Source organism: Carcharhinus amblyrhynchos, chromosome 11, assembly GCF_965287045.1.
Source record: "Carcharhinus amblyrhynchos chromosome 11, sCarAmb.v2.hapA, whole genome shotgun sequence".
Taxonomy (NCBI): Eukaryota; Metazoa; Chordata; class Chondrichthyes; order Carcharhiniformes; family Carcharhinidae; genus Carcharhinus; species Carcharhinus amblyrhynchos.
In genome coordinates, this window is record NC_137334.1 from 6,893,624 (window position 1) to 6,907,768 (window position 14,145).

General features: G+C 40.9%; 1 protein-coding gene across 1 annotated transcript in view; it reads left to right on the top strand.

The window, feature by feature from the left end:
• Positions 1–14,145, top strand: part of LOC145349895 (sentrin-specific protease 2-like) — a 48,999-nt gene that overhangs the window by 25,574 nt on the left and 9,280 nt on the right. The window contains exons 9-13 of the mRNA XM_080198522.1: positions 3,924–3,984; positions 5,525–5,606; positions 8,303–8,467; positions 9,729–9,860; positions 10,834–11,037. Coding sequence (XP_080054648.1) covers positions 3,924–3,984; positions 5,525–5,606; positions 8,303–8,467; positions 9,729–9,860; positions 10,834–11,037 — 644 coding nt within the window. The remainder of the gene's footprint in view (positions 1–3,923; positions 3,985–5,524; positions 5,607–8,302; positions 8,468–9,728; positions 9,861–10,833; positions 11,038–14,145) is intronic.

Here is a 14,145-nt window from a genome sequence, read left to right on the forward strand (position 1 = left end):
AGAGAATACAGCTCAGGTCCTGGGAGAGCTGGGTAGTTACTCATTGTAGTCAGAAGAACTATGATTCTGCAAGGACAGAAACAGTGTTCAAAACCGGCAGGCACGTCCATGTGAGGAACTTTGGGTACGGTCTCAGTTGGGTCCCCAGGACCATAACGGAAAAACGGGATACGTGTTCAAGTGCAGAACAAAGTAGTCAGGAAGCACTTGGATCATGTCAGGAGTAGGGAAGCTGTGCCACTGCAAGCATCATTATCAGCCATGGGACAATCACCACCAGTGTTGAGCCATGACTAGAACCGTATGTCTGTCTCTCCAGTTGGTAAGGGCATGAATTCTGAGATGGAAGGACCCCAGCTGAAGCAAGACCTCAGGAAGAAACAGTGTAGCTTTACGATGCTTCCTTTGGAAACAAAGGTCTCCAATCTGCTTCACGTTCCCAGATCCAGTCTTGCCTCTAATCAACTCCAGGCCGATCACCAAGCAACGGCAAGGACCATGTTTTGTAGGGGAAGAAACAGACTCAAGAGGGGGAAGGATGTTAAGATGACCATGTGGGATGGTCAGCTTATCATCCCGTAGGCCTCTTATCTTGCACTAAGTTGATCTTTCTCTACACCTTAGCTATGACTGTAACGCTATATTCTGCACTCTCTCCTTTCCTTCTCTATGAATGGTATGTTTTGTCTGCATAGCCATGATGTGGACTGGGGTAGACACAGCAATAAGTCTCACAACACCAGGTTAAAGTCCAACAGGACTGAGTTACTTGAGGAAGGAGTAGCGCTCCGAAAGCTTGTGATACCAAATAAACCTGTTGGACTTTAACCTGGTATTGTGAGAATTCTTGCCTGTATAGCGCGCAAGGAACAATACTTTTCACTTTATACTAATTCATGTGACAATAACATATCAAATCAAATCATAGAGTACAAGCTTCCCTGTTAGGCAATTGGAAGCTTGCCCAATAGGGAAGGAGCAGATGGAGGCGCTTTTCAAACTTCTGGTGCTTGACAGAGGCGATGGGGGGTGCAGGGTGCTATCAACAACTGAGACAGTCTCAGAATAAGGGATAGACTCACTCAGATGGTGGTGAATTTTTGGAATTCTTTGCCCCAGAGGACAGTGAAGGCTCAGTCACTGAGATTGGCAGATTTTTAGACAGTTTGACAGGCATCAGGGGATATCAGGACAGTGTAAGAAAATCGCATTGAGGTAGAAGATCAGCAGTGATCTGGTTGAATGGCTAATTAGGCCCAAGGGGCCACTTGACCCTACTCCTATTTCCTATGTTTCTATGTTCCTATCAAGCTTATCCATGAGGACTTTGTCTCATCTTCTCATTAATTTGAAAATGTCAATTTTTTTTTTGAAAGCTGTACATTTCCAAAGTAAAAAGCTTCAAGACCTTCAGCTGTCCTGATAATTAAAGGCTTTTTAAACTAAATATCAATCTACACATCTTTGTCTGACTCTTTCCAGGGACATTGATCAGTAATACAGTTGAGGATATGTAATATTCCTTTAAAGTTACGATGCTGAGTATCCAGTACATAGAGTTAAACTAAAACCTTCTGTGCATTTTCTCTTTTCTAATCTTGAGCCTATGTCATTTGGTTTTACATCCTGTGGCAATTTCAAATGTTTTACTTGGTTCAGTCTATGAGCACACTGGCACAGTGGTTGGTACTGCTGCCCCACAATGCCAAGGACCCAGGTTTGATTCCCGGTTTGGGTCCCTGTCTATGCGGAGTCTGCATGTTCTCTCTGTGTCTGCATGAATTTCCTCCAGCTGCTCTTGTTTCCTCTCTCAGTCTGAAAGATGAGCTGGTTAGGTTGATTGGCCATGCTAAGTTCTTCCTTAGCTCCAGGGGGACTAGCAGGGTAAATATGTGGCATTACAGGGAGAGGGCCTGGGTGGGATTGTTGTAGGTGCAGGCTCAGTGAGCTGAATGGCCTCCTTCTGCACTGTAGGGATTCTATTCCATGAAAGACCATAAACTCACCAAGCTTGCTTCAACCTCACAACCCCACAATCTCTTACCACTGAGAATGTTAAGAGCAACTATGTCACAGACCCTCTAAATTCCCTTCAAAGGCACGCTCCATCCAACATCATTGGATTAAGATTTTTCAATACCTTATCTTGTCACCTTCATGGAACACATTTGCACTGCAGTGATTCAAGATAAAATCCCACTGTTAATTCCTCAGGGTATGTGTACTACATACAACCTTACTAATGAACCAAGAACAATTTTTTCTTAAAAAAAGTCTTAAAACCTTTCTCTTCAGTGTCAAGAAACCTATATTCTTCACACTGTCTGCAAAGTTCAGGTGCTTTAAACTAAATATCAGTTTGTTTACCTGCATTTCAATGCCTGAAACTGAGCTTTTCCAGATGTGATCACACCAGAGTCTAATAGAGGTTCATTGTTACCACTTGGGATTTGTGTTCTACCTCTCTTAGTATACATTCCAAGCTCCAGTTAACTTTCTTTACTGTTACTGTCCTCTGCCCTGCTAATTTCAGTGACCAATACCCTTGTAACCTTGAATAATTTAGTTCATATTCTTACCATTTATTTCCCTTTCCTGTTGTCACATCATTTGTTACTCATTGGCTCATAGGCAGTAATTACAACATGGAAACAAGCCCTTCAGCCCAACTAGTACCTTCCATACACTAACAGTTCTAATCATACTTATCCTTCTTCTATTCATCTCCCTGCTTCCCCTTTACCTTCAATCTAATCTATCCTTGAATTAGATAGATGTTCTATATCAGAACAATGAGCTGGGAATTGATTCTCCTGACAACAGACTATTTGCAAATGGCTTTGTTATTGACTCTCAAGTTACTCAATTTTCTGATGGGAGTGAGTATCTTCAGGGAAGCCTCAAAAAGGAAATGTTTGAGATTATCTTCCTGCAACCAGTGATAAACCAGGGAAATCCCATGGATGGCTAGCGGATGGCTCAGTAGTTTTACCTAGCCAGCAGTTGAGCCACACTAACCAGGTAGATCCCAGGTTTTGCTGTGAGCTGAGCTCACTGATTCCAATTGGGATGGTATTGGGCACTCCCTGTCCAGAAACCTCTGGGTTATAGACGGTAGATATCAACCACAATTCCTGATTTCTACCCAATGGGTTAGAGAGAGTACTTATGTTACCCATTATTTTCTTTTCCTAAGACTTTAATAATGGTAGCAGGTGAAGACCATGCAATCTCTATAACCCATTCTGCTGTCCAATAAGATAGCAACCTCAACTCCACTTCCCTGTCCAGTCCCCCTGCTCTCCGTAGAGCCTTATATACTCAATAGCTGAGCATCCTAAGCACTCTGCGGTATTGAATTCCAAAGAATCATAAACCTTTGAGTGAAGACATTTCTCACCTCAGTCCTAAATAGCTGGTCCCTTTCCAGAAATTATGCCCCCTAGTCCTGGACTGTGTAAACAGTCTTTCAGCTTCCAATAGAATTTACAGCATAGACAGGACATTTGGTCAATTTGCTGTATGCTGGTATGTGTACTCCATCTGTGCATCCTCACATACCTCTTCAGCTAATCTTATCAGCATGCCTTTCAGTTCCTCCCCTACATATAAACACAATTCTGCTATTCACCTCAGCTGTTGCTTGTGGTGGCGAGTTCCACGTTCTGAGCAATCTCTGGGTAAAGAACTTTCTCTTGAATTTTTTTTTGTTCCTTTCCTTTCCATTTGTACTTGCCCACATTTAATGTTACCTGTGATTGTTTCAGGCAAATGTATATTTTGTCTTTCCTGAGCTGCCTTCTGAGCATCAACTTTTTCTCCCAGTTCAGCAAATTTGACTAATTTACATGGGGTTACTGAATGAAAAATGATGATCTGAATTCAACAGGAGTATTCATTAATCAGTGTTCTTGTTATTTCAGGTTCACCTTTAAGGAAGAACCCTAGTATTGTCAAATCAACATCAGCAAATACCAACATAAGGTAAGAAAATAAATTCCTTCTCTAAGGACAATTAAATAATTGAATGTTGTAATCAACGGAGCAATTTCCTCTTTGCTAACGCAGAGAGAATTTGTAGCATTCCACCTTCTTTTCCAGTTGAAATGAGCAAACTCAGCACAGATCCTTGAGGTTTTGGGGGGGATGGTATACAGTGGAATCACCTGTTTTTCTTGCTTTATATTTATAACTCAGCTGGATATACTAGGTACAATTTCAAAATTTGAAGATGATACAAGAATTGCAAGTATTGTGAACTGCGAGGAGGATAATGATAGATTTCAAGAGGATATAAGCAGGTTGGTTGAATAGGCAAATATGTGGCAGTTGAAGTTTGATGTAGAGAAGTGATAGATTTTGATCAGAAGAATGAGGAGAGATAACTTAAAATAAAGGGTATAATTCTAAGGTAAATACAGGAGCAGAGGAACCTGTGTGTATAGATGTATAATTCATCAAACATGGCAGAAAGCAGTAAATAAATTATACAGAATCCTGCACTTTAGGTTGAAAGCAAGTAAAATATGAAGATTTATAAAATATTGGCTCAGCCTGAATGATGAGAAGGTTTTGGAAAGGGTGCAGAAAAGATTTGCAAGAATGGTTCTGAACACGAGAGACTTCAGTTTTGTGGATAGATTGGGGCTGTTCATCTTGGAGAAGAGAGATTGAGGGGAGGTTTGTAAGATGTGCTCAAAGTCATGAGGGGCCTGGAATGCACGAATGGAGAGAAATTGTTCCCATCAGCAGAAGGTGATTAACAAAAGAACCAGAAGCGATGTGAGGAAAATCATCTTTACACAACAGGTGGTTTGAATGCAGACTGCATTCTTAGCGTAAAGTGGAGACTGATTTAATTGTGGTTTTTCGGAAGGAAACTGGATAATTATCTGATGCAAAAAGATTTTATTGGGCTACAAAGAAAAGGTTGAGGAGTGGGACTCCCGGGTACCCTCATCCCACCTTCTCTGCCCCCTCCCCCAAGTCCCTGCACACTCTCTCTCTGCCTGACCTCCGTGTCATCCCTCATCCCTGCATTCACTGCCGATTGGCTCACAAATGCAGAGCAGAACCAGTTTGTAATTGGATCTGAGCATTTTTCAAATATCAATGTTCAGGTTTGACCACATGGAGTTTACACCTCTGCTTGAAATCAAAAGTGCCTCTGCCTCAGATCAACACTGGTACTGTGAGCAGTGACTACAGTGTCTTTGATCAGAGGACATAGGGATTAATTGCTGGTAAGAGAGTGTCAGGGTCTCTAGATAAAAAGAAAAGATTTTAGGCATTAACTTGGGACTATGCCTAGGGGTGCACAGCTTAAGTTAGTTGTGCATCCCCAGTATATCAGGCTGTCACAGGAATAATGGTGCCGCTAGAAAGTAAGTACAAGAGGATAAGATACATATGCTCGTGAAATAATTTTGTTGGTGACTGGAATTGTAAAAAATAGTCTGACAATTATGAAAGTTGGTGAAATGCGAGTATCAGGACTAACTCTGATAATTATGTTGCCCTGTAGGCAGATCTGGTATGATGATCCATCTAAAGGTCTGCAGACAACGAGAGGGAGCCCATCTGCGAGAATGAAAGAGCATATAGTGGTACGGAATGTTTCATGGATATGAATTTATAGGATGGTGGCACAATGTCTTTAAACTACTAGGCAGCAGGTTTTGTCTTTACACTAGAAAATAGAGTGGTTAACTTTAATACGGAATCACTCGTAGGACAGGAGGATTTAACTTGGCAAAAGTTAGCAGCCTTAACTAAAAATGCTGGCTGAGCATTTTGACCTCGCCTCAGAATTAGAACACGTAGAAAATACAAAACCTGAAACAGACAAGTTACCTTTGCCAAAATGTGTCTTGAAGAGTGATGACCAGAGCTCAAATTCCAAGAGAAAAAAAAGAAAGGGAAAATGAGAGAGAAGAGGTGAAAAGAGAAAGGGTAAAACAGGAGAGTAGGGAAAACTGAGAGATGGCAATGGAAGCAGGAGAAGATAGAATTTCAGGAAAGGAAGAATGAACAAGCATTCCAGAGAGAAAAAAAACAAGAAAGGTGTTTAGACAGCTCAAGCTGAAGAGGAAAAGGCCACAATACCCAGGGAAGGTGGCTCAAGTGAGAGAAATTATCTTAGCTCTTAGAGTTCTTAGCTCTTAAAGTACTCCCAATTGATACCAAAGCTCGATAGGGGGATATGGAAGCATCTTTCCTCGCATTAAAAACGCTTGCAAAATAGTTGGAGTAGCCAGTGAAGGTTTGGACCCTTCTGTGAAAAAAAGATTAACACAAAAAGCTGAGTAGATTTATTCCCTATTTGACAAAGCCTTACCAAGCTACAAGATGAATAAAATTTCTATCTTCATTGTCTGCGAGCTATTACTGAAGGTATGCTGCCAAAATTCTGAATTCTCCAAAAACAGCCAGAACAAACTTGGATCAAGTTCGAAAATATTAAGCAACTTGCTGTTGATTGATGGGTAAAGCTGCTTAAGATAGGTTCCACCAATGAGAGCCTCAGATTCTGGTCGATAAGTTCAAAACCCCTCTTTCCATAAAAGCCCATGTGAAAGAACAAAGAGTTTCAAAAGCCAGTGAAACAGCCATCATTGCAGATACCATAAATTGACACACAAACCTCTAATTCAAAATAAACTTGGGATTAGTAATGCCTATAAGCTAGGTTAGTTGCAGATGATACAGAAACAGCCTTGACAGAAAACGAAAGCAGGGAGGAAAGACCAGATCAGTCTCCAACCTTTAAAAGAAAGAACCTGGATAGTAAATCAGTGGGGACATGCACTGGGTATTTTCAGTAACAGGGATGTCCTGTCTCTGCAGCCGAACCAGTGTCTGTAACCAATAGGATTTTAAATTTGAATTTAGCTGTAGGACCAGGATACCTAACAGAGTTTAGACTGCCCCTTTCATAGGAACATAGAAAATAAGTGCAGGAATAGGCCATTCAGCCCTTCAAGTCTGCACCACTATTCAATATGATCATGGTTGATCATGCACTTTCAGTATCCCACTTTCTCTCCATATCCCTTGATTCCTTTAGGGCCACGTCCAACTCCTTCTTGAACACATCTAACAAACTGGCACCAACAGCTTCCTATGGTCGAGAATTCCACAGGTTCACAACTCTCAGAATGAAAAAGTTCTTCCTCATCTCAGCCCTGAATGGCTTACCCCTTATTCTTAGACTGTGACCCCTAGTTCTGGACTTCCCCAACATCAGGAACGTTCTTCCTGCATCTAACCTGTCCAGTCCCATCAGGATTTTGCATGTTTCTATAAGATCCTCTCTCGTTCTTCTAAATTCCGGTGAGTACAAGTCCGGCTAATCCAGTTTGTCTTCATATATCAGTCCTGCCATTCCAGGAGTCAGTCTGGTGAATCTTCTCTAGACTCCCTCAATAGCAAGAATGTCCTTCCTCAGACTAGGAGACCAAAACTGCATGTAATACTCAAGCTGTGGCCTTACCAAGGACCTGTATAACTGCAGCAAGACATCCTATACTCAAATCCTCTTGCTGTGAAGGCCAACATACCATTCGCTTTTCTCAGTGCCTGCAATACATTACCCCCAAACAGTAAATCTGCACAACATCAGCTGCAGGACATCAGAAATTGCAGTTTACCAACACCTTCTGAAACCTGGAGACTTTTACATCTCAGCTTTATTCTTATTCCTTGTTCTCCTGTGAAGAAGCTTGACCCCCTGCAGCAGAACCTGGAAGTATCTAACTTCATGACCTGCATCTCTTTGAGGCAATTTCCCATACTCAGGGGTGGGGAGGCTAAGGAACATATACATCTTCCTCTCCAAAACTATATTGATTACAGGCAGTAAGGGAAAAGGTGCAGTGGTTTCAGTTTTCCCCCAACCCTGTCTGTCACAGATGCTTTTTAACGCATTTATGTTCTTCAAAGTAACAATTGTTTTGCTCAATTCACACCTCTTCTCTCCTCCTTATCTTCCTCTTTGTAAGTGCTGACTGCTACACAGGTGCCCTTTGACCCAGCAGCCACTCCTAATGTAATGCTCTGTCCTGCATTAAGTGATTGCGATCAGGATCAGGACCAGTGGCTGATTTTGGCCTTCTCTAGTTGGGACACTGGCACCACTTGTGCCATTGAGCTGCTACTTGGGCTGAGACCAGCTCATTAAGGAACTCGGGACCAAACCTGAAACGTTCCAGCTTGAATACTTTAGTTACCTATTATTTTTACAAGAAATTAATTTGGTGTGTTTCTATTTCTGTGATTCACTCTTCACTTTCTCTTTTTTCAGAAGCAGAATATAGAGCGCGACCTATCAGATGAAGTGGCAGCGCGATTGTACCTGGATGAAGGAGATGCAACAACATCTGTCAAAACACCGTCCTCTCAAAACCTAAAGGAAAATCTAAACATTTTAAGTAAAGAGCAAACAGAACATCTTCCCCAATTAACAGAGGTATAACTAAGATGCATATTATCGAGGCTTCAACATGAAAGGAAAATAAGGGGAGAAAGATGTCACGGGTTTAGGTCAGGAGAGGTAACTAAAATACACCCATGAAAAAGGCTTTTCATTTGATAAGATGCTACAGAGGAAACCATTTGATCCAACTAAGGCACATGATATTAAAGTGAATGTGGCACACAGAGCAGGAACTTGGTTATGTGGGCAATAGTGTAAAAGGTAAACAGAAGTCTTTCAGAAAAGCGTGATGTGAATAGTGTCAGTCAGGCATCACTGTTGGACTGTTGTTCTCAATGTATGTGGATGATCTGGACTTTGGTAGGGGGCACTCTATAGACATTATGGGCACAAAATTTTGGAGCCCGTTAAGTAAAGTATGTGATCACAGACAGATTAATAGATTAGCAAGAGATGTTAAATGGAAGATGGAGAAACGTGACTGTGGGGGAGTGTCGGCTCTGCAGTAAAATGGTGTGTTTCAATGTCCTCAAGGTCACTGAAGCCACAGGAGTCGAGAAACAGTTCCAGAAGTTTTGAATATGATTGTAAAGTAAATCAGCTACAAAAATCCTTTGTGAACAGACTGAAAAAAAGGAATAAATTGATGAAATATACTCGTAAAACTAGGATTCGGAGACAGAGTTCCTCTAAAGTGTAAAGACTAATTTGATAAAGCTGCTTTTAGAAGAAAACAAATGGGGATTTAGGATTTACAAATAGGAACCTGGAGTGAAAGAAAACGTGATAATAAAGATTGATATAATAATTGGTTTGAATGTTATTTTCAGTATTGGATGCCTCAATTCAGGAAGCCTGGATAAGATGCAAAAGAGGCACGCTAAAGTAATACCAAGGATGAGAATTTATAGATAGAAGAGACTAGAAAAATTAGGGCTCTTTTCGATAGAACAAAGCATATTGGGACGAGATCTAATATGAGAGGATTTGAAAAACTAAATCCAGTGAAACTACAATCATTGTTCCTCCCACATTCAGGTAGAGTTTTGCCCTTGCATATTAAGATCAGACTTGGGGGCTGAAGTCTCTCCAATCTTCCCACAGCCTCTTCATGCAAATTTGCTTCTTGCTCTATCCTCCCATTAAAATTGACCCTTGAAAAAACAATGTTTATTTTTCCATTCTCAGACATGGTCCAGCCTGATTCTTCTCTTCACAGCTGCTGTGTGAACTTGCAGTGCTTGTTTTCCACTTTCTATTTTCAGCATTGGTAACTTATGATCTTCTGTTATAGAGAATGGTGGAGGCGGTAAGGAAGGCCCTTGACTGTGGAGAGCCTGATGAAATACTCAGCACTGGCTTTAAATTGAGGATAACACGAAAGGACATTGGCACTCTGTGTAATCACAGCTGGTTAAATGATGAGGTACAAGTACCTTTCAGATGGTTCCTTGTTAGTTTAATATATTTTCTGATCTTACACTGCCTTAGTTGGATCAAATGGTTTTGAATACTACTACCAAATCTTCTCCAAAGAGAATAGTCCCAGTTTCTCCAATCTATCTATGAAACTGGAGTTCCTCATCCCCGAACCATTCTCATGAATCTTTTCTGCACCCTCTCAAATGCCCTCATCTCTTTCTAAAGTCTGCTGCTCAGAATGAAATGCACTACTTTGGTTAAGGCCAAACCTGTAGCAGATCTATTGTAACTTCCTTGCTTTTGTATTCTTGCCCCTATTTATAAAACCTAGGTAGAATCTCTTATGCTCTCAATATGTCATATCATCTTCAATGATTTGTGCACATATACCCCAGGTCTCTCTGCACCAGCACCCCGTTCAGGATGTACCCTTTTATATTGTTTCTCCATGTTCTTATGATCAAAATGAATCACTTTACACTTAAATTTAATCTGATGAGTATATCCCTGCACCCTTCCCTCTTGCTGGTGTTGGCACTGCTGTAGTAAGGGGCATGTGTATTTTGTGGTACTTCATCATTTTTAATGTATCAGAATTAATTGTAAGCATGTTTCTCAAAGATGAGGACATCACAGCTAATGTTAATCATGTGCTGTTCTTAAATTCACACAGATGACTGAAGCTCTTTGTGGCATTGCTGTTGTGCCAGAGGAGTATCTATTGTATGTGGCTAGAAGGTTGAATTTTGTACACTAGTTGTTCTGTTCTACCTTCAGTCAAAGAGGAGTCAGGACAGGAATGTAGGGAAACAAATCTTTTATTTAAATCTATGTTGTATAGATTGGAGACAGCTAAGCCTTTTAACAGTTTTGTGCTGATATATTGACAAATGATATGGGTCCTTTTATTTAAATATTGATGTTGTACAGATTGGAGATAGCTAAGCCTTTTAACAGTTTTGTGTGATATTTTGTAGGTGATTAACTTCTATATGTGCTTAATTATGGAAAGAAGTAAAGAGTCCAATTTGCCCAGAGTTTACGCATTCAATACTTTCTTCTACCTGAAATTGCACACTGGAGGTTACCAGACAGTGAAGCAATGGACCAAAGGAGTCGATTTATTTGAAAAGGATCTCATACTGGTACCGGTACATTTAGGAGTGCATTGGTGTCTGACGGTAAGTAAGCATTTCCTCTGGATCTTGTGTTCACTGTGCACCTACTTTGGGATTCACTAGTTAACCTTTTGTTGTCTGCTCATTTACATGAGAGTCTCTGAGAGATGGTTCAGTGGGTAAAGCACGAAATGTGGTGTTAGGCTACAGAGCCATATATGATCCTTCATCTCTGCTGAGTTTGCTAATCTCATTCAGGGCAACTTATAGTACTAGAGTTGGTCTCTGCAGTCCCAGATTCAGAGGAGACAAGAAGTCTGATCGAGTGGCTACTTATCATTATTCAGGAGTCCCTGCTAAAAAGAGTGAGTGTGTGAATCAACCTTTTGCAGTTGACTATCCAGTTGTACCTTTAATTTATGTTCAAGTATGAAGTAAGAGCATGGAATAAGGGTAACATGATCAGGGAATGCAATAGTTATAAAACAGAAGTATAAAAGGACTCTTAAAAGTAAAAGGAAAAGTATTAAAGACGAATTAAATTGCCTGTAAGCAGTCTACATAATGCTGCCAGTCCAAGTAATGAGAAATGTACAAGAACAGATAAGGAAGGGAAGTGTATGAAAATGTTTAGGCCAACGGCCATCTCAACATCATAAGGTTGAAGAGAAAGATTGAGAAGGAAGGAAGTAAGACAAAAGCCAATTTTGAGAAAAGCTGATTTTAAGGGGCTGTGAATGGAACTAGGGAAAATAAATTGGGAAATTTTACTGATGGATGAATTAAAACATAGAATCTGTACAGTGCAGAAGTAGGCCATTTGGCCCGTTAAGTCTGCACCAACTCTCCTCCGAAAGGGCATCTTACCTAAGCTCACCTCCCCACCCACTTACCATGGCTAATCCGCCTAACCTACACATATTTGGATACTAAGGGGCAATTTAGAATCATAAAATCCTACAGTGTAGAAAGAGGCCATTTGGCCCATTGAGTCTGCACCGACCACGATTCCACCCAGGTTCTATCCCCATAATCTCATGCATTTACCCTAGCTAGTGCTCCTGACACTAAGGGGCAATTTTAACATGACCAATCCATCTGACCTGCACATCTTTGGACTATGAGAAGAAACAGGAGCTCCTGGAGGAGATCCAAGCAGACCTAGGAGAACCTGAAAACTCCACAGTTGCACTTCTAAGTGCCAGTTCACCCAGCCAGAATCGAACCCAGGTCCCTGGTGCTGTGGGAATTCCAGATCTTGGGATCTAGACATGCTGTGTCCACCAATGATGCAGTGACTATGATTGGGAATCTTCTGATTAATTCAGAACAGCACAGATATCCTGGAGGGTTTTGGGGTTGGAAAAGATCACAGAGTTAGGGAGGGTCATAAGCCATGGAGGGATTTGAAAACAAAGATGAGAATTTTAAGATCAAAATGTTGCTTGACCAGGAACCAATGTAGATCAGCAACCACAGGAATGATAAGAGGATTTAATGTGAATTAAGACATGAGCAGCAGAGTTTTGGAGATCTCAAGTTTACGGAGAGTAGAATCTGGGGGATGAGCCAGGAGTATATTGGGATAGTTGAGTCTAGAGGCAGCAGGTGAGTTGGGACTGGGGTGAAGCCAAGCAATGTTATAGAAATGGAAATATATGGTCTAGTAGGTGGTATGCATCTGAAGCCAAAGCTCAGCTCAGGATCAGATTTGACTCCAAGGTTGTAAACAGACTGGCTTTATCCAAAGAATGGTTGGAATGTGGAATTCGCCACCACAAATTGAAGTCAATAGCACAGATCCATTTAAGAAAAAGCTAGGCAAGTACAGGCGGGAGAAAAGAATAGATGGCATGCTGATGGGGATAGATGATGAAGAGTGGGAGATTGTTTGTATGGAGCTGAAACACTTGCATGGAAATGTTGAGTAAAATGACCTGTTTCACGTCATGTATTTGCCAGAGGAATCTAAAACCAATACCACTTTCTAGATTCTCTCTGTAGTTCTCTGTGTTGTTTTATTGCAAAAGGTATAAATAATGATCTCTGCTTCAGCGTAATGAAGCATCCCACATTCTAATAACTTGGGTGAATGGAGTCACTTCTTTTCAGGTCTCAGAAGTCTCTCTTTTCAGTCATTAAAAGAAAGGATGACTCGATATTATGAGTGATTAGATACCATAATTTTACTTTCAGGTGGATAGATAGAAGGTTGCTCTGCTTACCATAAAGGACCTGTGACAAATGGGTTTGGGTAATCTTGTTTGACGTTCCAATGAGTTCAAGTACAGAACTGTATATAATTTTGCTTACGTTGACAATGAAATGGTTGGTATGGGAAATCCAAAACTGTTCTCATTGATTTATCGAGATGCATGCTGATAAATCACATTGCTGGGGCAAACTGGTCAGAGATTTACTCTTGTGACTAACCCATACTGTAACTGTTCAGGGAATGTTTGTTAGAACAGTGTAGAGGGAGCTTGGCTTTTTATCTGATTAATACTTTACTTGCCTGGGAGTGTTTGACACTGACATTGGGTACTTGAAATGAAAAATACTCCATTGCTAGCGCTAATCTGTTCCTTTAATGAACCGAATGTTCACAATTGAAGAATGACAGATTTGTAATTGGGTTGCAGCACCACAAATGATCTGCCAGTGGCTCTGTTGAGCAAATTGATATATTGTATTTGCACTGTGGCCAGCAGACAATACGCAAGTGCTAGAACTATTCTCAATGAAAGGTTCTCAAACTTTTCCTCTTCTGCTACCCACTTCCCCCTATGCTTGCATTCTTATGTACCAACTGATTTTTCTTTTTGATTTGTATTCCGTTCTTTGTTGAATTGCTCCATTTTTGTCCCTGGATAGTTCCATAGTACTTCTCAAGTACCTCACCAATGAGCTATTCTCAATGTCAGCCTGATTTTATCAATTAACCGTTCTACCAATGGGTCATCACATCCAACCCAATCCTGAACTGCTTTCTCTCTTTCTTAAATTGCTTTTCCTCTCTCTCTCACTTGCTTGCACACACACACTTTCTCGGAAGGCTCACTGAATCTTACCCCTGAGACACTGAAGCCAATTGCAGCAATCCTACTATATCCCTGCCAGGGATCAGCATGGTTAGCCTCAGTAGGATTGGACGTTTGATCTTCTTTCTTT